Source organism: Aulonocara sp. 'chitande type north' Nkhata Bay, linkage group LG14 (assembly GCF_057382095.1).
Source record: "Aulonocara sp. 'chitande type north' Nkhata Bay isolate Kocher_YH1m ecotype deep benthic linkage group LG14, A_spYH_male_GT1.1, whole genome shotgun sequence".
NCBI lineage: Eukaryota > Metazoa > Chordata > Actinopteri > Cichliformes > Cichlidae > Aulonocara > Aulonocara sp. 'chitande type north' Nkhata Bay.
This window is the reverse complement of record NC_141357.1, coordinates 24,551,167-24,576,949: the sequence shown is the minus strand read 5'-3', so window position 1 is coordinate 24,576,949 and position 25,783 is coordinate 24,551,167. Positions and strand designations below refer to the sequence as shown.

Here is a 25,783-nt window from a genome sequence, read left to right as displayed (position 1 = left end):
GATGACATGGGAGCATACTCACTACAACCTCCGTATCAAAGCACTGGGGAATGGAAAGAGACCCAGGGATTCGATGCACATCTGCTGTGCTGTTGCAACAGTTTTTAGTTAGACTAACAGGCAGAAATCATTTCCACACTGTCTCATGAAGCTTTTTTTTTACTTATTAAGATAACCAATCTGGGGTTTTATTTACGTATATATTGTAGGGCATGCTGGGAAAGATGTGCATCTTGTTATGGTTCAAATCTCTTGAGAGGTGAGAGATGTGAGAAGCCAAAAAAACCCTTAAAAAAATGGAGAGACCTATCGAGGTACAAAGACATGTGGTATGTGCTGCCAGGATAATGACAAAAGCATTCCCTCCAGTCATCTCTCTTTACCCTTAGTAGCCCTCATCTTTTCATCCACTCCTTTCCCTCCCTGTCATAGTGCTTGTGCCTTTTCTCTCCTCCATCTCTCCTTCACTCTCCTCCTTTGCCCTCATTTCTGCAGCTTTGTTCCACCCTACCCCCCTGCCCCATTCCTCATCTTAAACCATGAACCCCCCCCCACCCCCCCTTGCTTCCTCATATTCTTACGCCCCCTCCACCCATTACTCTGCACGCACACAGTCTATTTCTCTCTGTTTTGTGCTGCGATCGTAGCCAGGCTGGCGACAGCTGTAAAAGCAGAGAGTAGAGTGGTAGGCACCAGCAGTAGGGGAGGGAAGAGGGCTGGACCTGTGGGGAAAAGAAGTGATGTGAAGATGAAGACGAGGGGGCGGTTACTTCTTCGTTGGTGAGGTTTTGATCTTGTAGAAATGAAGATGAAACAGGGTGGGTCTGCAGGCGGGGGCGGGGAAATGGCTTCTCAGTAATCCCATGGGCACGTACTTTGTCTGCGTTGATGCACATCAGCCTGCTGCTGTGTTGGTGTATTATTTATTTATTTATTTTTTCATGCCGATGTGCTGAGGCAGGCGGCGGGGAGGGTGCTCAGGTGTTACTGGAGTGACAACAAAAACTGCACTTGCAGGAGGATGAGGAGGTAGATGAAGGTGGTTGGAGATGTGCATCGGGGTGCTGACTAGGCGACACAGAAGCAGCTGTTATCAAGTGCATGCTACACCTGGTCTGCAGGGGAGAGGGAGAAGGGGCTGTAAAATGAGTCTGATAAGGGAAAAGGAAAAAAGAAATAACTCGATGAAGGATGGTCTTTGTTATTCGGCTGTACCTAAATGGATCTCATATAATAAAATTCAACAATGTCACAACTGTGTGGCTCACATCTGACTAAATATTTAACCCCAAAGGCCCATTTTGAACATGAAAACAACATGAATTAAAATTTACAAACATTTTGTCAGATAAAAACAACACTGAGAACTAAGCCAGCAGCTTTGTGAGACTGTATATAAAAGAGGGACGCAGCCCATCGACTGCTAGTTTCTGGAATTTTGGTTGTTCCTATCCTATTTTATTCATTGATTATTCTTTTTCCCTTTAAGCCAGGCATGATCATATTTGGAAGAGCAGTTGAAGGTTATCGGGTGAGGCTATTGCTAGCTTGGGTGGCGAGATGTGTGATATTAACTGGGATGCTAATTTTGGCTTAAAACAAAATATAAATTTTGGAAAAGCTGATCCGCTGACTACTTAGTGTGTTTGACTCCCGCCAGTGTTGTCACTCAGAGTGGCTGTTGTCTTAACATCACATCTTAATGCAGTGAACAGGTTAACTAGACTTTGTTCCCACTTTGTCCCATTTAATTCGTTGGGATTTGGTTATCTTACAGTTTTTATTTGAGTAAAGAGGTTTAATCAGTACTTTAGCTTTTACCGGAGTATTTTCTAACTAAGCAAGTATCTGTATTTCTACTTCAGTGACAAATGCTGTAAGTTGGGGATTTAAAATGAGCGTATATGAAGACTAACTTGTGTTTGTATCCTGCCTCTAGTGGCAGCTTTTGAAACTGCACCATCCATGTTAGCATCTGTTCGTGGCTTGATTTAGACTCATTGCTTTGAAGTAAATGCAGTCATCAAATTAGGTTTGTGTTAGATTAGACATTTTTTAAACAAGTGTCTGGGAATTAAAGAAAATGCAATGAAACCGCCTTAAGAAAACCTAACCAATATATACTTTTTAAAGGAGCATCATACTAATCACTACTTGGCTTCCAGGGAGGGGGTCGTAGTTTCCTGATGGTTTTCCTCATGGTTGATTATGTGGTGTAGTTTCCTTTAAACCGATGAGGACGACGGTAAAAATGGATCCTCATAGGAGCGTCAGCCTGTTCATACCCCAGTCACCTTTTCTTTCCCAACGTCACTACTCTGGTTTGTGACCTTTCCCACTTGTTACCACAACATCAAATTAATGACACAGCAGTGTGGACTGAATCCAGAAATTATACATGTGATGCAAGAGATCGAGCCTAAAGAGATCGCTGTTGATGTTAAAGCTGAATCATTCGGGGCACGTTTGCATTTGTGAATTTCCTCATCGCTCCGATATCAGCTGGATGTGTCCAGGCTGCTCTCTGGAGGTCAGCTTAGGATGCAGTTGATTTTTAATTTTTTTTTTAACTTTATTCAGCCACATTTCATGTATATATTTATATTTTTGAACAATAAAGTGTAATTTTCTTATGTTAGGGTTTTCACTAGGCATACGCTTGCTATAAGCTACTGCGCTTTCCTCTAATGTGCCTGCAGTGTTACTTTAAAGAACAGAGGAAGGAAAATGAAAGTGGTGTCGAGCTCTGTCAGGCTGTTCCACCTGCAGTAACCAGATCAGCTGATCAGCAGAAGATAAATCTCTCAGCTGACTGCTCAGAGGACCACGCCCAAAATGCTGCTCCAGCTGATTGCTCGCTCTCACATCACGGAGTTTATTTAAGGCGAGGCAGCACAGAGACAATGGCACTTTGCTCAGGGCTTGTAAAAATCTCACTGAATAGTCATCAAAAGGAGTTGTAAATAGTTTTGTTTAGTTTTTTTCATCTGCCAGTAGTCGTGCTATAGTGTTTTTAAATACATTTCATCAGTATTTCTCTCAATATTGGGCTGAAAATATGTGAAAAGTGGAATTTAGACCTGATAGTTAAGAATAAAATGTGGGACCTAACCGGAGTCTCCAAAAGTTGATTCTGTTCATCTGGACGTAGCGTTTTGTGGGAGAAACGTTTCATCACTCATCCAAGTGACTTCTTCAGTCTCAGCTAACTGCAGGTTTCCCCAATCTTATAAACAATACATTTGCATAATGACTGAAACCAGCACAGTGAAGGAACAATGGGCTGGGAGGTCAGTTCCTTAATCTTAATTATGCAACTTTTCAACACAAACTATCAGCTTTTGGAAATTTACTTACCTGGATGATTGAGCATGTATCAAGACGACCTAACCGGAGCAGTTTTCACAAACAATGAAAACTTTATAATGCAGATGCATTTTTTGTTGTTGTTAACATAGAAAGCTAATAATTTACTTTTTATTATCACGGTCAGAGCCTTTGGTGAAAGGTGTTTAACACTGTTTTCTATTGAAAATTGCTCCTAATATTTTGCCTCCCTTAAGTATAATAACATGTTTTTTAAATGTTGTGACTGACATGTCCAAAAGAAAGCATAAAAGAGTATTATTATTAGATCATTTATGTTTATATTTTGTAATGAATTTTTAAAACAGGCCTTTGGACAGTGGATGCCTCTGGCTGTTACTCTGACTATTCTTGTTAGTTCTAGCTTCTTTTTTTTTTAATTTTTATTTATTTATTTATTTTTAGCTTAAGTAGTGAAAGAGGTGGGGTGAGCCCTGAGCACCTGGTGCAAGCGAGATGACCCGTTCCAGAGAGGAGCAGGCAGGGAGTCTTGCTGTCAAACTATAACGCAGGCATCCTGAGGTGAGATCAGGGAGGACAGAAAGCTCCTGGGGGGAAGAAAGCCAGAAGCTTGCTTGGATAAGTTTAAATCGGGTCACCACAGCGGTGGAGTCGTTATCACAGTCGCCTCACAGCAAGAAGGTGAGATGTATGTTGGGGACCTTCAAAGTCAAAGTTGTTAACTGTGTAACAAACAGTTCTTTTGAAAAAATGCAACTTTTACTTTGAAGGTGATCGCTCTCTGTTTCGACGATTTCTGTTGCACTTTTTACGTTGAGTGTTTGCACACAAGCGTGGATCTACCATGCAAACTACGGCCATCCGCGACCGTCTGCTACAGACCAATCACAAGCAGGTTTTTAGTGCAGCACCCTCTTCGTGACTTATTTCACCTAGAAACAGCCAGCAACCATTTGCCAACCAGTGGGGGAATAAACATTTTTCCATAGCAACCAGTTGTTGGCAGGGATCGGCTCACTGGTCTTTAGGATTTGGTGTTTTAAGACTGTCAATAGTACACACTGAATATGCCCAACCAAAAACCTGGTTTTCATAACAGTCATTATACAAAAGATACTAGGTCTGTGTCCTATATTATCATGGATGCTTTACTTTTAGTGGATGAAGCAAACTTCCTGCTGCATTTAGTTTTGCTTACATTGCAAATGCTCTCGTCCTGCTTCAAGTCAGCGATTATTTTCGCCGTGCTGCTTTTACTGTTGTGAAATAATTCTCCTCTGTTGCTGACTAATAGTTACACAAACCTGCATGAAGTACAACATACTCTGTTCAACATACTGGGCAGCAGGGTTTTCCAGATCACAACTAGCATGTGCTAAACACTCTTTGCTTATGTGTTTTGTTTTGTTTTTAAATAAAAGCTTTCCAGAAATGCCTTCACTCAGAAGACCTTTGCACATTCCATTGTGGTGAAGCATCCATGTGGGCTGTAGGCTAATGTGTCACCTGTTCTTAATGCCCTGACTAACTAGTCTGAAGGATCATTAGTAAGCTCAAAGCCTCTCTGTCAGTGTTTAAACAACGACTGGGGTCAAAGTCCGACAATGGATGTCTGGTGCGAGTAAATAAATAATCAGAGGGGCAGAAAACTGCTGCCGCACTGCTCTCTGTGGAAAAAACTTGACTCCCAGCAGGTGTCTCTGACAGCTGATCAATACTCGGCTGTGATAGTAGCTTTGAGAGTGCGGCCTGAGTCACACTGTGTGTCCTGTCCAAAAACTAAACCCTACAGTCCTCTTCCAGAGATCACAAACTGGTGCATACCTGTGTCAAAGACTGATGTAGCCACTGTGACGTCATGCAGTGCTTTTTGGGTTTCGGGATTTTAAAGAAATAATCTTATGACATGAATAAGAGGTGGATCTGACCTTTAATGTATAACTAAAACTTGGTTTGATGACATTAGAATAGGTTCCAGGATTTTCCAAAAGTAGACCACCCTCACTAATGTCTAATGCAAACTCGTTTTGTTCTATAAGTAGACCTGAAACATGACAGAAGCCACAGTACAGAAAAGATTTTTAAGGGTTCTCCTATTAGGTTTATAACTGAGGTGTTTTCAGTGCCACAGGTGTGTAAAATCAAACACATAAGCCTTCTGCCTTTAAAAGAATTTGTGAATGAATGGGTCGTTCTAAAAAGCTTACTGAATTAAACCACACTCTAATAGGATGCAACAAGTCAGAATGTGAAGTTTATTGCCTCCTAGATGTTCAATTATTGCAATTAGGGACCACGGGCACTGAAGTTACACAGCACTGAGGTGCGTGGTACCCAAAAGACTTAATAACTGCAGAGCTCCTGTTTATGAAGCTCAGTTTTTATCTTCATTGCTTTATTTTTCCTCAAGGAGCTATTTGCTTGGCTTTAGACTCGTTCTGATCTGCTTGTTTATAATTTGGATGCTCTCTGTAGGTTGCAGGCACAGCACTCTGAGGTCATTGATAAGAGAGTGTAAATGATATTGACTTTTTGGACTTTGCTTTCAAAGAGCAGAGAAAGCACCAGTTTTTCTTGATGAAATACTGTCAAAGTATGATGACTGTAATCAAGATGTGCGATTAATCAGTGGCTGTGATATTTACCAGAATTCATGTTTGTATAGAAGCCCTTTGGGAGAATGTAAGCAGTGCTTCTTGCTTTCTTCTCATTCCCATTTTGAGATAACATTTCCAACAGCGCTGGCATCGCATTGTGTAAAAGCCACACTATCCTTGAGGACTTTTTTTCCCCTCCTTCACTGCGATAAAAATGTGCTTCCCACGCCCTTGTGAGTCTTATTCATGTGTCGCTGCACTTCAGGTTTCTGTGCTGCCAGCTTAACACAAACATGTTGATTTGTGTGTTTGATGTGTGGATGGAAGAACTTGTGGCAGGGTGAATATGAAGGCCTCTCTACCAGTGTGTGAACCTAAGCTGATGATATAGTCATTTGAAGATGAGAAACGGAGAGGAAGCAGGTGGAAGTGCTGCTTCAGTCACACATCCAGTTTGTGTTTGTGCATTTCTGTCAGCCTCCCTGTCTTTTTCTTTCTATTTCCACCCGACCTTCCACCCACATGCCTGATGTCCTCTCCCAGAGTGTCAGGGCTCTGTATATGTACACACGAAACGAACTGGGAAAGGTGGACTGTGAGGACACACCCATCCGAGCATGCAAACACATCCCAATCTCTCTCTGTCCTTTTTTTTCTTTTTCTTTTTGGAGTCTGTCCGGGTCCATTTTTGCTTCTCAGAAACAGCTAACCCCGAGGAGACAGTCGTCCCTCACACAGACGGCAGTATCAGAATAGAACGGATGAAGGAGGAGGAGGATGAGGGCAGCTTATTATCACTGTCAGCAACCCTCACTTTACTCCTCGACACAGTCACATTACCTTAGAGAGGTGGAAAATAACATGTACTCAAGGACTCGCCTATATTTTTCAAGTTTTTATCTTCAGCGTTATACATTTTAAAGCGTTGGTAAAACATGTAGTATTTTTTTGCTCTAGATGTTTCATCTGTGATGTGTTATATAATAACAAAGCTGAAACCGTAACTGACTTTTCCAGAAAACTGAAGAAAACAGCAAATATTCAAATGTGAGCAGTATTTGGCATTTTTGCTCAAAACTGTTGCTGAATATTTTTTCTCATTATCCACTAAGATATAGAATATTTTATTCCTTTTTTGCTAATACGCATGCCCGAGGTGACATACTTCACCTTTTTATTAAAGTAAAAGCACCAAGGGCACGATATAAAAATACATAGTTACAGGTAAAAGTCTTAAATTAAAAAAAAAACAAAAAACAAACTGCTCAAGTAGACGTCCAGTCCACTGTAACAGTAATATATAGTAGTATATATTGTATACATTATAGTGGTTTGTTTTCTTTCGTTTTTTGTACCAGTGCATTGATTAATGCATTGGTTCAAATTATAAGCAGATGTAAAGAAATTAGCCAACAGAAGTCGACTTATAGGACAAAACCCACACAGTGAACATAGCAGGAGAAAGCAAACACAATAAACACACACTGACCCCAACAATGCAGCGAATACACATTTAATACCTGCCTTTTAGTTCTTTAACAGCTGTTTATGTTATTCATTAATTAGACAACTCTATGCAATGTACAGAATATCACAGAAACATATGGGGTTAGTCTGTGATTTCCACCAGTTACCATTGGAGTCAAACTTCTTGTATCACTTCAATAACTTTATTATAATTTAACCTAGGCTATACATATTTGTTATCATGTACAAATAATATGCATACAGTATAGTTTAATTGAGTATGGATTCCATACAAATAGGTTGACTCCATCAGTAGTTCTGGAGAAAATTATAACAACGATAGAAAATACCAGCTATACAACTGGAGTGTTTATATTTAATGCAGTGTGGCGTTCCTCAGGGTTCAATTTTGGGTCCTGAATTATTTTATTTGGTTTATTAATAATATATATAACCCCCCAAAAATTTATAAATGTGGTTTGACAGAAATATGCTGTCACTGGATTTACATAAAATACCTTTTTGGTGTTTGGAACCAGCAATAAAAAATAAAAAAAAGGGAGGATCAAGTAAAAGATACCTGGTTTGATCCAAGGAGGAGACACAAATCCCTTTTTGGGTTGTTTCAAGACAGGAACTAACTGCTGTGGTGGTCCTTTGTGAATAAGAAAACAACCAAAAGTATCGTTTTCTACTCATTTAACAATCGAGTGAATTGAATAAAATATATTGTTCTTTTAAAAGATTATATTGTACATAAAGTCTAATAAGAAAAGACCCCAAAACAGTGTGCACTTCTAATGCCATACATTCACATTTTATGAAATATGAAGAAATACACCAGACCGTTAAGATAAGAAAACAGAATAGTAAACAATGCTGATTTAAAGGTGCAGGGCCACAGTGGCTGAGCTGAAGACCTTGATAGTCTCATATAGAGAGCTGCCAATAAGCAATAAATAAACTCTAGGATACTTTTTAAGGTCACTATAACATTTTTCTTAACTGGCTTTGCAATCTGTAAACCACCACATGTCATTTGAACCTCAATAGGATAAGAAAAAACACACTTCAAAGAACAAGTGAGAAACTTCAGGAAGAGCAGCACTCACTGATGTGTGGGAGATGCTGTGTGTACAGCGACACAAAAATAGAATTACATTATGAAGGATCTGATCTGGGCGGACGTAAAGCAAGTTACAGGCAGAGTTGTGTGACCTCTTTGTCGCTATTAAGACCTGACCCAGCAGACAAACACAAACACGATTTAATCGTCGTCTCACCGCTACAGCCTCTCTGTAATGGAGTGCTGTGACGGCGTTCCTCAAGCAAAACATGACTCGGCTATGGAAGTATCAGCTGATAGGCCTGAGAGCACGTCCGTATCACTGAAACTTGTCTCCTAGCGAGCTTGTGGACAGAGCACAGAGAGCGAAAGAGACACACCTTTATCATGTGAAAGGTTATTGTGCATGTGTGTGTGCGCGCGCACAGGAGTGCACGTGTGTGTGTAAACAAAGACGCTGTTGTGTGTGTGTGTGTGTGTGTGTGTGTGTGTGTAGCCTTGTTTCACCACCTTTTGCATACGGCTGTAGATAATTGCGAGCGAGTCAGAGAGAGAGAGAGCAACCCCCACCAGCTTCCAGTGAACTGTGTACACTCCAAATATTTCCATAGCCAGTCCTCTCACGGAAATGAAGGAGGAAGTCTGAGAGTGGCACAAAGACGAAGGTATCTAATGTTAGCAAGGAGACTGCACACATTAAAATACCGTCACTGTAGGAAACTGCAGACTGACCAGGTAGTTTCACTGAATGGAAGAAATAGGCACAAAGGTCCAACTACACCTGCTCTGCGAACATGGCTGTGCTGCTGAACTCTTATTCTTAATGAAAAATAGATCCATGGTTTGATTTTCAGCCTTTATGCAGTGGCCCTGGCAGGTGAAGTGCACTCAAAGTTATGAATTATCAGCAAATAGAAAAACACTGCACACAAAACTCAGCAGAGGGAGAAAAAACACATTGGAAATTGAATAAAACACAAAGCATGTAGGAAAGAAAATCTCACAAATCAAAAAAAGGTGTTTTAGGGGAGACAATAATGTGACGGAACAGGTGAGGAAGTGATAGAAACCAAAACATGCAGATAATATGTGGGATGATGTGTATGATTCTTATAACTCTTTACATGCTTATTAGCTGTTAGTCATACTTGTTTTTAATCTCTGGCTCTCTTCCACATGTCTTTTATCCTGTCTTCCGTCTTTCACCCCAACCGGTCGTGGCAGATGGCCGAGACTGGTTCTGCCGGAGGTTTCTTCCTGTTAAAAGGGAGTTTTTCCTTCCCACTGTCACCAAAGTGCTTGCTCATAGGGGGTCATATGATTGTTGGGATTTTCTCTATGTATTTTTGTAGGGTCTACCTTCCAATATAAAGCGCCTTGAGGCAACTGTTGTTGTGATTTGGCGCTGTATAAATAAAATTGAATTGAATAGAATAGCCGTTTACTGTTAGCTCGTCACCTCTGCAGCTGGTCCGTCACATTATTGTCTCCACAAAAACACTTGCGTTGTGTTCTGTGAACACAACACAGAAGGTTGTTACCTGAACACAGCCTCAGTCAAGAATGTAATCAAAGTGATTTTTTTTGTGTGTGTGTGTTTTGCTTTGCTTTCTGTTGTGTTTTTGTTTTGTTGTGCGCTTTTGTAGCATTTCTATATTTGCTGCTGTTTTCTTAAGTTGCAATGCATTTGACGTCTCAGGCCCATCGTAATTTTCACAGATTCTGCTGAATATAATAAGAAGTGAAAGAAGACTCTTTAATCTCCTCCTGCCTTCATTGCACTGCCCCCTGCGTCTTGTTCATGGTCTCTGATTGCAGGAGTGGGGAGTTTTGGTGTTTTACGTTTTTTTGGGTTTTTTTTTTTTTTTTGGTAATATAGTAGGTCTTTACTTCTCAATATAAAGCATTTTGGGACAACTGTTGTGAACAAACACTTAAAGTAAAGCAGAAGTTAACTGAATCACACTGACACTTCTGTTAAGGCTGTAAGTAGTGATTATTTTGACTGATTTGTTGGTTAATTTCATTATAATTTGATCTTTTAATTTAGAACATCCACCCCCTCACCCAAAACAAATAAATAAATTCAATCTGTATCATAAAGGAACTATAAAGAAAGAGATATTTGCATTTAAGAATCATAAAAACACTTGGTTTGTGTAATGTGAGTTCATTTTTACTGCCGGATTGGAGTAATTATTCATGACTCCGGAGCTTTGTTTGCTGTCTGTGTTTCTTCTTTTTCCCTTTCAGTAGTTTGATATCTTGTCAGAGCGCATTTGCATATTTAAAAGTCACAAAAGCAGTTTCTAAGTGTATTTGTGTGCGTTTTTGTCATCCACACTGTGTGTATGAGAATGTCACCTTTTATAACGAAAGCTCTTCTCTTCTGTTTTCTTTCCTCCTCATCCTCAGTCCTCATTCTGCAGCCGGTGGAGCGGGATGACCTGAATGGCAAAACCCTGAAGATCACAGACTTTGGTCTGGCCAGAGAGTGGCACCAGACCACCAAGATGAGTGCAGCAGGGACCTACGCCTGGATGGCCCCGGAGGTCATCAAGCACTCCCTCTTCTCCAAGAGCAGCGACGTGTGGAGGTACTGCCCTTGCCTCTTTGTGTGTCACTGCACTTCCCTGGTTTACACATTGACAGATGTCTCCATGCAGCCTGTCAGGGCAGACGAACGGGGAACAGGGTGAATAACCAAAACACTTTAAAAGCTGTCAGTGGACTTTCCAGCAAAGTGGCATCAGCACAGCGTCTGCAGCAGGACAATGATCCCAAACACACAGCTAGAGTCATAAAAACCTCTGACGACCTACAACAGACAGTGTAGCCTCCTCGGGCCTTGATCTCCACATAATGCAGTCAGTCTGGGGTTACATGTAGAAAGAGAAGATAGTGAGAAAGTCTAAACACACAGGAGCAATACAGGTAGATGCTCGTCTGTGCTACAGAAATGAAAGCTTTTAGGATAAATACTGAGGTGGAGGTGGAGGTGGAGTTGAGGATGCTGAGATTTTCAATGGGAGTGACCAAGAGAGACAGGATTAGAAATGTGAGAAGCAAAAGAGGAAGACTTCAGAGAAGATGTAAGGATGTAGTGAAGAAGGTCATGCAGTGGGTTGGTGTGATTAGAGGAGAGGGCTGGTGAGATGGAGGAAGATGATCTACTGTGTTGGACCTCTAACTGAAACGGTAAGAAGAAGAAGAGCAGGGAAGAAGAAAGTTAAGTAATTAGCAATTCCAAGTGTTCAGGTTGTTTATTTAATAACATGGCCTGCATATAAAAGATAGGCATCATCTGCAGGAAGTGATGCGTGATTGCAGAAGGAAGTCAGATTGACTGGAAATTATGACAACAGCAGATATTCTTCTGATGGTTTCAGTCACTAGTTTCATATTTTATTTAATATCACGTTCACGTGGCTTATACTGGGCCACTTTAATTTTATATTGACTGTTTGCACTATATTTAGTGAATAACATTCTCCTTTAAATTGCTGCATTATTGAACACAGAGCTATTTTACTTTATAGAGGTATTTTCTGTATTGCACAACAGAAAGCTGTTTATTCTACGTTGTACTTATCGACACACATCCCACCCAGCCTGCTTTATCTTTTCTTTTTGACTAAACTTGACTAAATGACTAATTTGCTGTGAATGTTAGATCCACAGCATGTTCTACACTTAAAAAAAATGAAGGTGACAGTTGAAAACTTTTTTTAAGTTAGAATAGATTTAATGTTGATTTCTCATTTTTATCTCTCCTCATAGTTTTGGTGTGTTGCTCTGGGAGTTGCTCACTGGCGAGGTTCCTTACCGGGAGATAGATGCACTGGCGGTAGCTTACGGAGTCGCAATGAACAAGCTGACGCTTCCCGTCCCTTCAACCTGCCCTGAACCTTTTGCTCAACTACTGGGAGGTAAGAAGGTTGTTACCTGAACACAGCCTCAGTCAAGAATGTAATCAAAGTGATTTTTTTTTGTGTGTGTGTGTGTTTGTCACATATGTAATCACGGTTAGCTGAAGATGAAGGTATGGCTGCTCCAGCAGCCGCACTGAAAGCTGTTTGAAAATATATTTGGTTTGTTTCCGGCATGTTTTTGCATATGATCTGGATATTGTGTTTTGTGATGTGTCACTGCGGTATTTCTGTTGGGGTTTGTGGTTAGATTAATAATATATTCATTTCCTGTCTTAAAAATTAGATTTTAAAACATGAAAAACACCCCCAAAAATGGCAACGTAGGAGGTGGTAAGAGAAAAAAACTCAAAAAGTTTACAGGAAGTGGTTTCTAAAACTAAAAAAGTCCAAAATGATGATTATTATTATTGTTATCGTCATCATCAAAAACCCATCCAGTTGGCAGTTTTTCCCCAAGCTTGTGGCAGTTTTTCCACTTCGCTCATGTACACGAACATATATGTTAATTTATCGGCTTACATTCTTTTAATCTTTATGATATCACTTTATATAGTGAGATGGCAAGAATCATAATCTTTATTAACACAGTAGCAATGAAATTTTCCGAGCTCCCTCAGAAATCTTTAAATTTCGGTCCTGCACATTAAATTTACCTGCGTTTACTTTGCTTTACTATTTCGACCTCACCTTGGAAAATGTTTAAGCTTTACTTTCACTTGCTGCTTTAGTTAGATTAGCAGATTAACAGCTGCACTTCAGAAACACACCTCCTAAAAAGAGGAGATTTCACATAGGTGGGGGAAAATGTTTTTCTCAGACAATTTCTGACTATATTTTAAGGAATATCTGAGTTTTCTGACTTTAATGATCTCAGAGATTACTCGAGTTGTTTTTATTCATTGAATGACTTTAATATGTCTTCCCTTCTCCTTTGTCTCTCTTTATAACCTAGTAAAGCCCTAAAATGTTGCTGTGAATATGACCTTAAACTGTCACTAAAAATGCTGAAACATTTTAAATAAGCCCACAGGCTGTTCATATCCACTGACTTCAAGATCCTGTAACTTTTGAGGTTACTGTTGTTCATTTTAAAACAATTTCTATCCCACATTTGGGAGATGAGAAGCAAACACAGAGATAAAATAGACGACGCGTGTCTGGACGGTTTCATTAACTTACTTTTTATACATGCCTGAGCTCCCCCCGGGCCACATTTCTCCTTTTCACCTTGCAAATAATCGCTGTTAACAGTGGTGGAGTATTAACCGGCTCCTGTTTCAGAGTTCAGATCATCCCTGTTTAAACACACACTTGCTTTATATCTAAGCTGCCCTAATATGCTTATTCCCAGGTTACTTTTAAAAAAATGTGGATGGTTAAAGCTGCAGGGCAGGTTTAATGTAAAAGACAAAAAAAAAAGAGAGAGAGATGCGTCTCAAACTGTCAGCACCACAGCACCAAACTTCCCTCCCACTCTGCTGCTTAAAGCTCCTTTCCCCCACTTCATCTTATCCAAGTTCATCCGTTAATCTCCCCTTTGTCATCCCTCGCTACTCTCTACACTCTGTTTACTCCTGTCATCGGCTCACTTTCATCTCCTCTCCCGCCACATGGATTTTATGGTAATTTAGATCCATTAAAAAAATGAACGTCACCTGCTGCAGGCTGTATTTTTAGCCCCTATTTTTTCCATGTTTTCAATTTTCCACTGTTAGTGCTTCTCTTGCGTTAATCTGTTGGACTTTTAGGAGACGGGTTGTGTGTTTGTAGTTAGACGTCGGAGAGGCAGTTGTGATCAGTTTGTGGCTCGGCAGATTATTGTAGGTGTGCGGCATGTTTCGGCAACACTGGCAGTCGGGGTTTGGCTCATGATGGTCGCCATATGCCGTCTCATCTCGCTTCCTTCCACGTCTCCTGTTGCCGCTTTGAGTGCCAGAAAGGGAAGAATTGTCCGAGCCAGCAATTCATGGCTAAGTCCTTTTTGTGCTGTACTAATAACCTGACCGCTGTGTGATAGGCTAATAAACATTAACTGTCGATGGGGTAGAGGGCGAGTCTACTGAAATTATCTATGTGTCATTTTGTTAGACCTAAAAATCCATTTTTAGGTTTTATTGTGTGCTTGTTCATCCATCCAAACATCCCCAGGGTCACGGCGTGCTGGAGCTTATCCCAGCTGTCATAGGGTAGAAGGTGGTGTACACCCTGCACAGTCCGTCGCACAGCCACTGTCTGTCTTTCTAAAACTTGAAGGAAAAATTCAGACAAAATGAATATATAAAATCTGATATGTAAACATATCTATATCTAACTATCTGTATTATTTTTTATAGATTTTGCTGCATGCATTTATTCTGTACCGTCCACTTCCCAGTATAGGACAAAGCTAATTAGATAACAATCCATGTTTCCATGTTACAGAGACGCCAAATACCAACATTTTATTAAATAAATTAAAATAATAGGAAAAAAAACAGAAAACAGACTTAGTCTGAATTAGGACGTAGCTTTGTCAGAGCAAGATAGTGGCTCAGACACCTGAGTAAAAAAACGACAGGATCCTCTTTGCATTCTGCGACTCTTCACGACCACTTTTTATCACAAGGCGATTGCACAGGTCTCCTGATAGGAGACGACCTTTCTGCAAACTGTCACAGTCCGAGTTGGACTAACTGCATTTACTCTCAAAGAGATTGTTGAAGGTCTGTAAATGTAAAGGGTTTTAAACTATGGTGACATCTTCTCCAAGTATAACAGTGAGTCTTTGTCCATGAGCTCGACTCAGCTGACTGCCAGGCTGGTTGGGTTCTGGTTATTTTATGGTAAAACAAGAAGGTGGATGAGTGGAAATGTAATAGTTAAATATGTAGACGGCTACAGATATGTGATTCTTGCTGACCTATCACAGTTAATTCTGCATTATTAGAAACAGATTACATGTAATTGCCATAAAAAAACTAGAGTGTGATAATATTATCTTGCTGGATAAAATAGATAATGACAGATTTGACTTTGAGGACATAATTTGCAGTTTAAAAATACATAGTTACGATTAGCTCAGTCCCTCCTTTAAAGTCTTTATTTTGGTAAACGTGGTAGTGAGATTTTTCCAAGGACATTGTGTGAAAATATGTTTTGACATTAGAAGCCTGATTACGTAAGATCACATTTGTTATGCCTTTAAAAAAATGTGCTTATGTATTTTTAAATGTTTCATATTTGAAATCTTTGAAATTTCTGTGACAATTTTACACTTAATTAAGAAAAAGTAGCGTCTGTTCAATTATTGCAAACACAACTTAAATGGCACTTTATTTCACGTGTGCCTGTAATTTTACGTTATAGTTATAAGTCATGATTACAGCTGCGAAATCCATAATAAACAACAGATTCTTACTGTCTGCTGCTCCTCAGAGTGCTGGAGCCCGAACCCTCACGGCAGGCCGTCGTTCACCAGTATCCTGAGCCGGCTGCTGGCCATCGAGCAGTCGGCCATGTTTCAGATGCCTCTGGAGTCCTTTCACTCCTTACAAGAAGACTGGAGGCTGGAGATCCAGCAGATGTTCGACGAGCTCAGGGCCAAAGAGAAGGTGAGAAATGGTGGATTTTTATAAAACATGTCTGCATATAAAAATACTTTAAAGCGCTCGTATGTGCGCGCAGATCCTCTCTGTACTATAATGCTCAGTGTTGTGGTTAGAAGTCACATTGTACAAAGACAGAATGAGTAAATCAGAACTTTAGTTTCCAGCTAAAAGTTGACAAATGTGAGTACATTCGTTTGCTCTTCTTTTCTCCTGTTCTGAGCTGATTTATTCAGACAGAAGTGCTTTAATAAAAGTCACATTTCATACGGAGGTGAGAGGAATCTCACGCTGTCACATCTGTGCTGCTTCTGCAAATAAGAATTAAGTTAGCAGCTAACAAAATGCCAGGAAAGAGGTGTCAAAAGAGGTGCTGTGGTAAGCTCTTCATCTTCCCCTGCTTCTCTGCAGGAGCTGAGATCATGGGAGGAGGCGCTGGCCCGAGCAGCCGAGGAGCAGAAGGAGCAGGAGGAACAGCTGAGGAAGAGGGAGCAGGAGCTGGCAGAGAGGGAGATCGACATTGTTGAGCGAGAGCTGAACATCATCATCCACCAGATGTACCAGGAAAAGCCCAGCGTCAAGAAGAGGAAGGGCCACTTCAAGAAGAGCCGATTACTGAAGCTGGGCAGAGACAGCAACTGTATCAGTCTGCCCTCTGGTGGGTGCACACAGGAATCACACCCGGACAGTTTTAATCCGGTGAATCAGGTGCACAAAGGTGGTATGATGTCACTTCCTGTGAGATGGGGTATTTTCAGGTGGAAAATTTAGGACACTGGCTGCATTTGAATATTCCTAAAAGAATGACCTCATATGTCCTTTCCCTAATCTTTGGGAGCTCGTTTCCGCCAGTGAAAACAAAGCGTTTCTGTCATCCATGAGTAAATACGTTTGGGTTATCTCCTCAAAATTCATACTCAAGTACTCAAAGTTATTGTCTCATCATTAAGTTATTTTTTCAGATGTTTAAGTATGTAAGTAGAAATTTTGACTCACGAATAGTAAACGATAGTAATCACTTTTCCTTGATTTTGATGGAAAACATCACAAAGGCAAAGAAAAAATTCATTTTTGATACTTCCCTTTGTGTTTGTTTTACCAAATCATTTCATGTAGGCTAACAAGGATGCCCCAGTAAAAAAATATCACTTCATTACTAAAGGTGGAAAGAAAAACCCGTCATATTACTTTGCTAATCCTAACAGCTGCATTTGGGACACAGTTAATGCAAAGTAACACTTTAGAAAGAAGCAGGTTTTATGAGAGAAGCCTTTCAGTTCAGATGTGTGTTTAACAAAGAGTGGTACATGGCATCCATCATCCATCCATCCATCCAGACTGGAGCCCAGTCTATCACCGGGCTAACACAGAGAGAAACAGCCATTCACTCTTACATTCACACGGCCAGTTTACAGTCAGCAGCTATCCTGACATGCATGTCTTTGTGTTTTTCCATTAGTTAGCTCATCTTTGTCTTGAATCGCTTTTTATTTAACACGTTTTAAGAAGGAAAACCGAACAGGTGGGATACTCCAAACATCACTCACAGCTTCTTTTTTTTTGTTAACCAGTGATGATCAATATTTTGAATAACTAACAGTCCTTTTTGATAATAACATCTTCTTTGATTACTTTCATTACAAGATACAGTGCCGGGACAGCTACAGGGATTTGATAGCCTAGCATCTTTCTCAGCGTTAAACATACTGTAACAAAACACTTGACTTTTACTGCACGATGATCATACTGTGTCACAACGCAAACTCTGCCTCAGCTATTTCTGCGTTTAAGTTTGGCTCTTTTTTCCCAATTGTGTTTCACTGTACTTGGTGTTATTATCTTTCTGTTTCCTGAGGCCTTGATATAATTTAGAGATAATTTTCCCATGAATCTGTTTATATGCTTCAAAATTTCCGTCACTGCATTTCCTAGAATGACACTCTTCCAATATGTTGTTGCTGTCGCGAGTTGTAACCCAATAATAAGTAAAGTTAACTTAACTCTGCTTTTCAGTCAATTTATTATCCCTAAAGTGAAAGTAGGATGTAGGAAATCCAAAATATATGTTCTCATGGCGTATTAATACTCTAATACAATAGATGGGGAGACGCCTCCTGTGTGCCTCCTTTTGATGTAATTTCTGTTTATCCTCAAAATCTGCGCCTTGTTTTGTGTGTGTTTCCAAATCGCCAGTTTGTTTGTGAGTTCTTTGTCTATCAATCTCTCCTTTTGTCATGTAAATGCTTCTCATATTCCCTGTCTTTGCAGGCTTCGAGCATAAGATCACGGTGCAGGCATCGCCCAGCGTGGACAAGAGGAAGACCCAGGGGAGCGAGAGCACGACCCCGCCTGCCAGCCCTGGGGTCATACCCCGGCTGAGAGCTATCAGATGTGAGCGTTAACGTCAATAAGTCTAGTGAGGATATGGACCGGAGTTTATTGAATGTTTGCTGTGTTTTTCAGTGACGCCGAGTGATGGCAGTAAGACGTGGGGTCGCAGCGCTGTGTGTAAAAAGGAAGACCTGACGACCAATAAGAAGAAAGGACGCACCTGGGGCCCAAGCTCCACCCATCAGAAAGAGAGAGTGGGCGGCGAGGAAAAGTACGTCAACAGTTTTGCTCAAAGTTAAAGATATACTTTGGCTTTGATAATTTAGTATTTTCTCAGGTTTGTTTGAAGGGGGAGAAGTTTTTTTGACAGCACTGTATGTGGAGTGACAGGCTGCTCTTACACGGTTTGATAAACTATGGATTTTGTGGTTAATAATTTCCAGCAACAGGCACAGAAAGTCACAGCTCTTTAATTTTGAACAGAAAGCTTTGTTTTCTGTAAAAACCTGATGAAACTGCAGTGTCAACACCTGCAGGATTATAAGGCCCACTGTCTGTTCACCTGCAGGCAAGAAAAAGGGGCTTCTTCAGATACTCGTCTGGATAACACACAGAAACAAAACCTTTAGATCAATATCTCATTACAGTGAGCGGAGAAGCCAGAAGCAGAGTAATCATCTTCGCTTTGTATGAATCGCGTCCTCAAGTGGCATCGACCTGACCGGTTTATGTCCCTTTTTCGTTTAAAAAATGTTATTTTCACAGCATCTGTTGCCTCTGATAATATATTAAAAAATGGAGTCTTGATGTCCTGCCAGTCTAATTCAAATTCCCTGTTTGCAGGTTAAAGTCTCTCGCAGAGGGAAGCAAAGTTTGGTCATCCAGCGCGCCAAATCTGGGCAAGTCTCCCAAACATGCCCCGATGACTGCTGGCTTCTCCAGCCTGAATGAAATGGGTGAGTCTTTTCATTTCACTGTGCGTTCTGCCTCATTCACACAATCACAAGTGTGAGTTTAATCAATTCTGTCTTTTACAGAGGAATGCAGTGAGTTTGAGGAATCGCCAGGCTCCTTGCTGCCCTCGGAGTCGAGCAGTAACGGGGCCATGGAGGACTCGGGTTCCCTGTGGAGCAGCCTGGGGCCCAACATGGTGCCCGCTGTTGGGAATATGGGCTCCTGTCAGGCGGTTGGAGGCTTGGGAACGGGCGTGAGCTACCAGGACTCGCTTCGTCGCTGCAGTCAGAGGAAGAAGAGCGATATATTCCTGCTGGGTTGCGCCTCTCTGCTTGCCTCGGTGGGTCTCGGACAAGACTTGCTACAGCTGGGAAAACAGCAGGTAGGAAACCCTGAAACTGGGAGAGATATGGTTGAACTCTGGAGCAAGATTAAAGCCATGTTGCATGAGGAAGGAGCTTTTTCTTCATTTGACATTTGGATTTTTATTTTTTTTGCTGCATTTAGAGAATAAAATTGAAAGGTCAAGGGTGACTTTGATCTTGAAATGTCGAGTTTAGTCTCGACATTTAGTTTTTATTCCTCAAACCCCCACAATGAATTTATTTTTTACTTAATACATCTTCATAAGATATGATGCATGGTTTTGTATTCAGAAGATTTTATTATGCTTTTTTGCTATTCAAGGCAGTTCGATTGTTGTGCTAATCCTGTTTATTTGTGTATATCTTTGTGTTTTAATGTCCTTCTTGGAGACACAATCTCTCTTACACAATAACAGACGTGTTCATTCATACACGCATGATTCCACTTTATTGAAGACATGGCCTCTCCACATAAACAGCCTCCTCCTGCAGACGGTTTATTACCTGTTAATATAAAATCAGTGCCTGGCAGAGATCATGTCTCAGAATCTATGATACCAGGACTCCTCAGACTCATTTGAATCATTTATGAAGGATAAACCAGCATGAACAAGCCCTTATATTATCAGTGAGAGATGTGGGATGCTGCTGAGTCAGACCTGATCTTTTGTATTGAGTCAAACATGTTTCCTATTAAAGTACAGGTCGACAATATTATTACTTTATGGTCCTGTGAAAAAGACAGTTTTCACAGGGCTCTTTGCAGTCCCGAAAGTTGAGAATACTTTTACTACTTCCAGAGGAATTAAGAGGGTCAGTAGGAACCAGGTGCTGATAATCAAATTCACTTGATTAAATGATCATCGGCAAGTCTGAGCACCTCTATAAAAGAAGATGCTTTGGCATTCTGCATATCTGGAGCATTTAGCTGTGTGTTAAAATAATGGCACAAATTTCCTGGGAGTGATAATCTTAGAAAGTTCAAGTTGCGGTTGAACAAACCACAAGAACCTTGGACAAAATGCTGCACTGATCCACCCAAAGGTGGCCAGACATCAACCTGACTGAAATGCTGTCAGAGGAACTTAAGAGAGCTTAAGAGAAGCAAAGACAGTGGGCCAAAATGTTGTTCTTTGCAGGTCACATTGCAGCAGCTGAATTGTTAAACTTATGTGAATGGTGTGTGTTTTCTCAGAATGAGAGTAAAGCTCAGCACGTTTTTGTGGTCTGATGTTCTCTTCAGGTGCTTCAGGATGAGCAGGACCTCCGAGAGGAGCAGCGTAAGAAGAAGGATGGCCTCTTCCAGCGGACCGGACGTTTCCGTCGCAGCACCTCTCCACCCAGCCGAAACCTCTCTCTGTCTCTCTCCAGACACCACGACTCCACGCTTCCCTGCTTGGACCCTTCTCCCTCTGTAACACTGCTCTCTTTGTCCTCTCTGTCGGACTGCAACTCCACCAAGTCCCTCCTCCCCTCTGACCCAGACGATTATCCCCTCACCCCGATGGCTGGGGTCAGAACACCGGCGGCGCCCCCAGCGCCTGCCCTCAACCCACTGTTGGACCTGCGGGCCGAGAGCTTCAAGAAGGAGCCCAACCAGTCGCTCACGCCCACCCATGTATCTGCAGCCATGGCCATGAACCGAGGACACAGACGCACCCCTTCAGATGGGGCGATACGACCCAGAGCCCAAACTCTGGGACACCACAGGACGCCGTCAGACGGGAGCATGCCCATGCCTCCTCCACCGCACATCACAACAAACAAAGGTACGGGACTCAAATCTAGTCTAACTTGTCATCAGAATCGGAGTATTTTATTAATCCCAGGGATTAAAGTGCTTAAAAGTAAATGTTAAAAATCAGGCACTCCATTCATCGTGCAGTATGTTAAAATAATACTCCAAAGTTAAATAAATCCAAAAATAATACAAACAGGTTATTATACGTGAAAATAGTCCATGTGTCACAGGTAGGAATGAGCTCCTGTGGTGTTCTGTGGTGTGTCATGGTCAAATGAGTCTTTTTCTAAAAGTGCTCTTGTGGCTGTTCAGCACGTCATGGAGACCCTGTGAAGGATTTTCCAGAATAACTGTACAGAACAACTTCCTCAGCTTCTTCTTCCTCCATCTCACCCTATCCCAGGCACAACCTGTGACACAAACCCTCTGCATGTCCTCATTCACTGCATCCACAAATCTCCTCTGTGGTCTTCTTCTCTTCATCCATCTTCAACATCCTTTCACCAGTATATCCACTATCTTTCCTCTGTGCATCGATTACAAGCACATACCCCACCACAGTCAGTTCCATCTGTGTTGTGTTAGTCACATCATGCTTTATTTTGAAACCTCTGGGTACAATCGAGTCAAATTTGCTGTGCAAAGTGACCCTGAAGTAACTGCAGGGCAGCTTCAGTACCTCGTTTATAACCTCCTTTGGTGGATGCTACACTGGAGCACCCTTCATGAAAGGAAAGGAGATTACATCCCACTCACTGCGATGCAAAATGATCAACAAAACCAACAAAGTGGTGCTGATCATGTAAATGTTAATTATAAGCGTGTTTTCTATTCACAGTGGAACTCTGAACTTTATGTTGCTGTAATAAAATCTACTTTTCCTCATGGTGTTGCCTCTCTTAATCAGATTATTGGTAATGTTTACTATATCACAGTGCATTCAAGGTTTTTCAGTGCTTCGCTTTGCATTAGTATTGTCCATGATTATTTGCCAGCCTTCAGGATTATCGTTCATTAAATTTTTACTTCAGGTCAGCTGGGATAGGCCCCCAACACTCTGACCGTTAACTGGTCAAGTGATGGATGGACACAGTCTTACTAAAGTTACAAAAAAAAAATCCATCCATCCAGCCTAACCCAGCTGTCCTATGGCAAGAGGTGGGGTAAGCTCAATCTGCCAATCTGCTGCTGAGGATGACAACATGCTGTCATGATGTTAAATTTGCATTTTGAAGTCCAGCTTCTGGACATTGTAGTTTCAGCGGGGCAGACGTCTGCTGTACCATTGTCAGTTCTCCTTCACGCCTTTGCTGCAATTAGGAAAAGGAGGTTTGACTTACACTTCAGGTAGTTTCTGCACTTCCTGTGCCACGCCTGTGTTCACTTCATTATGTGGTCTTCTCAGTATTTATACCTGCAGCTCTTCCACTTGCCAGCTCTCTAACCGTACTCTTATGTTTCCTAGTTTTCCCTCTTTATTGTTTTATTATTTCTTTGTGTACTCTCACTTTATGTTGGACTTTTCGCTGCAGTATGCATACTAAGATGACCCCCGGTGTTGAATGTAATTGTAATATTTGCTTATACCTTGCAGTACTTACTTCTTACAAACTTTCCTAAAGTAAAAGATCTGAGGCAACATAAATTACACACAAATTTGCAGTTAGTGGGCTAACATATGCAAAACATTGCCTCATTATCTGATCTACAGCTGCAGCTGCTGAATATTTTCTAGTGAGTTAGTCCGCAGATGATTTTCTCACTTAATTGCTTTGTGCAAAAAATGTGAGATGGAGATTTGATGCAAAACATCCGTTTTGAGCTTCAGCCCACAGGCATTTATTTGACTACACACTTGCGTATCTGAGCAGCTTAAATCACGAAGTGTTTGCTTGAAACATGACACACCTCTGTTATTATTCTTAGGTATGCAGGACAAGCTGGATATCCCCCGGCTACCTGAACCTGCCATTATCTACCCTCACCGGCGTAAAGCTCCCGCTCCACCCATCCCCGACCCGGATCCTCACAGCCTCATCAGCCCCCTGGAGAGGCCCAAGACGCTGGAGTTTGCCCCCCGACCGAGGCCAACGCCATCCCGGGTAAGACCTGATCCCTGGAAGCTGGGCTCTCTCTCCCGGACCCTGAGCTCATCGCCGGGCAGCAGCTGCGACAGCCCCCTCGGTTCAGGGGACAGCAGCGCTAGTGCGGCGCGACCCAACCTGATGGACATGGACATGGAGGGCCAGAATCTGGACCACACTGTTCCTCTGTGCGGGCAGCTACAGCCTGCCACCCTATGTGGGCAGCAGTACTCGTAGTAAAAATCAAAGAATAAACAAACATTTTAAGGTTTTTTTTTTTCCTTTTGCATTCAGACCTGTTCCAGGACATGACAGCTTGGGCCGAACAAGGAACGCCTACTGATGTCTGAGCCGAGCAAAGTGCACTCTCACCGAAGTTTGCAAAAACATCCCACTTCTTCTCTTGTTGTTTTAAGGACCCTCATGCAACTCACCTCACTTGTGTGCCCTAATAAGGTGTTAAACCCTCACAGAAAGCCATTCGCTGATAGTGCTCACTAACCTGCACGACACTGAGGGTCCAAGAGGCCTTTTTAACAGCCTTGTAGTGCGCCCAGTCCCACTTTACCTTTCTTTTCCTGCCCAGAAAGGCCATCTCTACCTGCTTCCTGGTGCCCTACGACCAGGCTACATTTCTTTAAAAGCCATTCGAGTACTCAAACAGCCGTTCTGTGACTTCACTAACTGCTCATTTCAATCCATCTGCTTGTGCTTTTGCCCGTCTGCATAGCTTTACACTTTCTGCTTGCATGTTTCTTCCCTGAAGGCGGAGCATTTTCATTATTTAAAAAAAAAGAGGCGCTGATATTGTGAAAATCTTGTGTCCTTGTTCCTTTTTTGCACACTGTTTGTCATGCCAGTGCACAAACAAGCCCTATAAAATCAGCTCCACCTTCTTCATCCTCACACGTGTCATCTGTCGTCCTCTTCTCTCCCAGACTCGAGACAGGAAAAAGCCTTTTTCTCACTGGTGGTGTATATCCTCAGCCTTGTAAGGTAAAAATTTAAAAAATAAATAAATCAGAGTTTATTTTCTCAGTGCTTGCACCATCCCTGCTGCAGCCTGTTAGCAAAAATGTTTTTCTATTGGTCCAGCAGCCCCAGTGTGCGTCTCTGTGTGTGAATGTGTACATATACATATATGTATATGTATTTATTACTTTACACGTGTGGATTAAGGAGATACGCCTGTTTCTGTGTGCTGGTGCTTTTTCAGTGCATGTCATTTCACATGTGAACGGTTTTTCACTTCTTTAAAACGAGACCACTGGTTGCCACACATCTGTTCCTCTCCTCCGTCTTTTTAAAAAACTTTTTATGGAGACATTCCTTACATACCGACGGTCTGGTCCCATCCTGCTCACGCCATTGAAACGGACACAAAGTAGAAAGCGCTGACAGAAGCCCGCCACTCGATTCCAAACTTCACCTTCTCTCCTTTTCATCTGCTGTGTTCGATGTCACCTGCACTTTAAGTTGGGCAACTGGTGGACCAGCTCGGCACAAAGTGCTCCCGTCATGGCTGACAAATCAACTTTTATCTCCGGAGTAGTTTTTGAACAGAGGACGGTTCATCCTGGCTACAGATGTTATTACTTGACTGTGCAGATTTCTTTGTGTGTGTGTGTGAGTACGTGTATGTGTGCGCGCGCATGTTTATTATTTGTATGGGATGATGACAATCCCACTGGTTGAAGGGTGAGCCCAAACTCATTCCCGTTGTGTGGTTAAGAACACTGAGTATTTATTAAATGTATTGTTATTATGGAAAAGGGTTAATTATGATTGCGATGCTCTTCCTGGGATATCTGTATATATTTGTTTAGTATAAAATGAAAAACCAAGGAAAACCTGGGAAGCTGAAACATCCATGTTGTCTTCGGTCTCAACCTGTGACGTTTCTACGGTTCAATGATGAGTAAATGTGAAACGAATGAGAGACAATGAAATAAAAACAAACAAAGATGCTTCAGTGTCACGACTGCATCTGGTTTTGTTATTGTCACGAAGTCACAGACTTTCAGATGAAGAAGTAGAACTGAAAGCATTGGGCTCAGACTGAGGTGTGAAATTATCAACAAAATGCACTTAAAGGGCCAGTTCATCCCCCCCAAAAAAACATGCATGTTATTGTTCCCGCGGTTCTGTTTATCCTTCTCAATGGTTCTGGTGTGAAATATAAGCTGATGAGCTTCAGAGATGCCTGTTGCAGTGCTGTGAAAAGGCATTTGCCCCCTTCCTGGTTTCATAGGTTTTACTTTTTGCATATTTGTCACACTTAAATGTTTCAGATCATCAAACACATGTTAATTCTAATCAAAGATAACCTGAGTGA

At 41.5% G+C, this 25,783-nt stretch overlaps 1 protein-coding gene across 1 annotated transcript in view; it reads left to right on the top strand.

Moving 5' to 3' along the window:
- The window catches only part of map3k10 (mitogen-activated protein kinase kinase kinase 10), a 48,149-nt gene extending 22,734 nt beyond the window's left edge, over positions 1-25,415 (top strand). The window contains exons 2-11 of the mRNA XM_086261724.1: positions 10,873-11,053; positions 12,238-12,386; positions 15,804-15,979; positions 16,385-16,631; positions 18,242-18,364; positions 18,437-18,575; positions 19,148-19,260; positions 19,342-19,640; positions 20,867-21,392; positions 23,291-25,415. Coding sequence (XP_086117850.1) covers positions 10,873-11,053; positions 12,238-12,386; positions 15,804-15,979; positions 16,385-16,631; positions 18,242-18,364; positions 18,437-18,575; positions 19,148-19,260; positions 19,342-19,640; positions 20,867-21,392; positions 23,291-23,685 — 2,348 coding nt within the window. The 3' untranslated portion in view covers positions 23,686-25,415. The remainder of the gene's footprint in view (positions 1-10,872; positions 11,054-12,237; positions 12,387-15,803; positions 15,980-16,384; positions 16,632-18,241; positions 18,365-18,436; positions 18,576-19,147; positions 19,261-19,341; positions 19,641-20,866; positions 21,393-23,290) is intronic.
- The last annotated feature ends 368 nt before the right edge of the window (positions 25,416-25,783 follow it).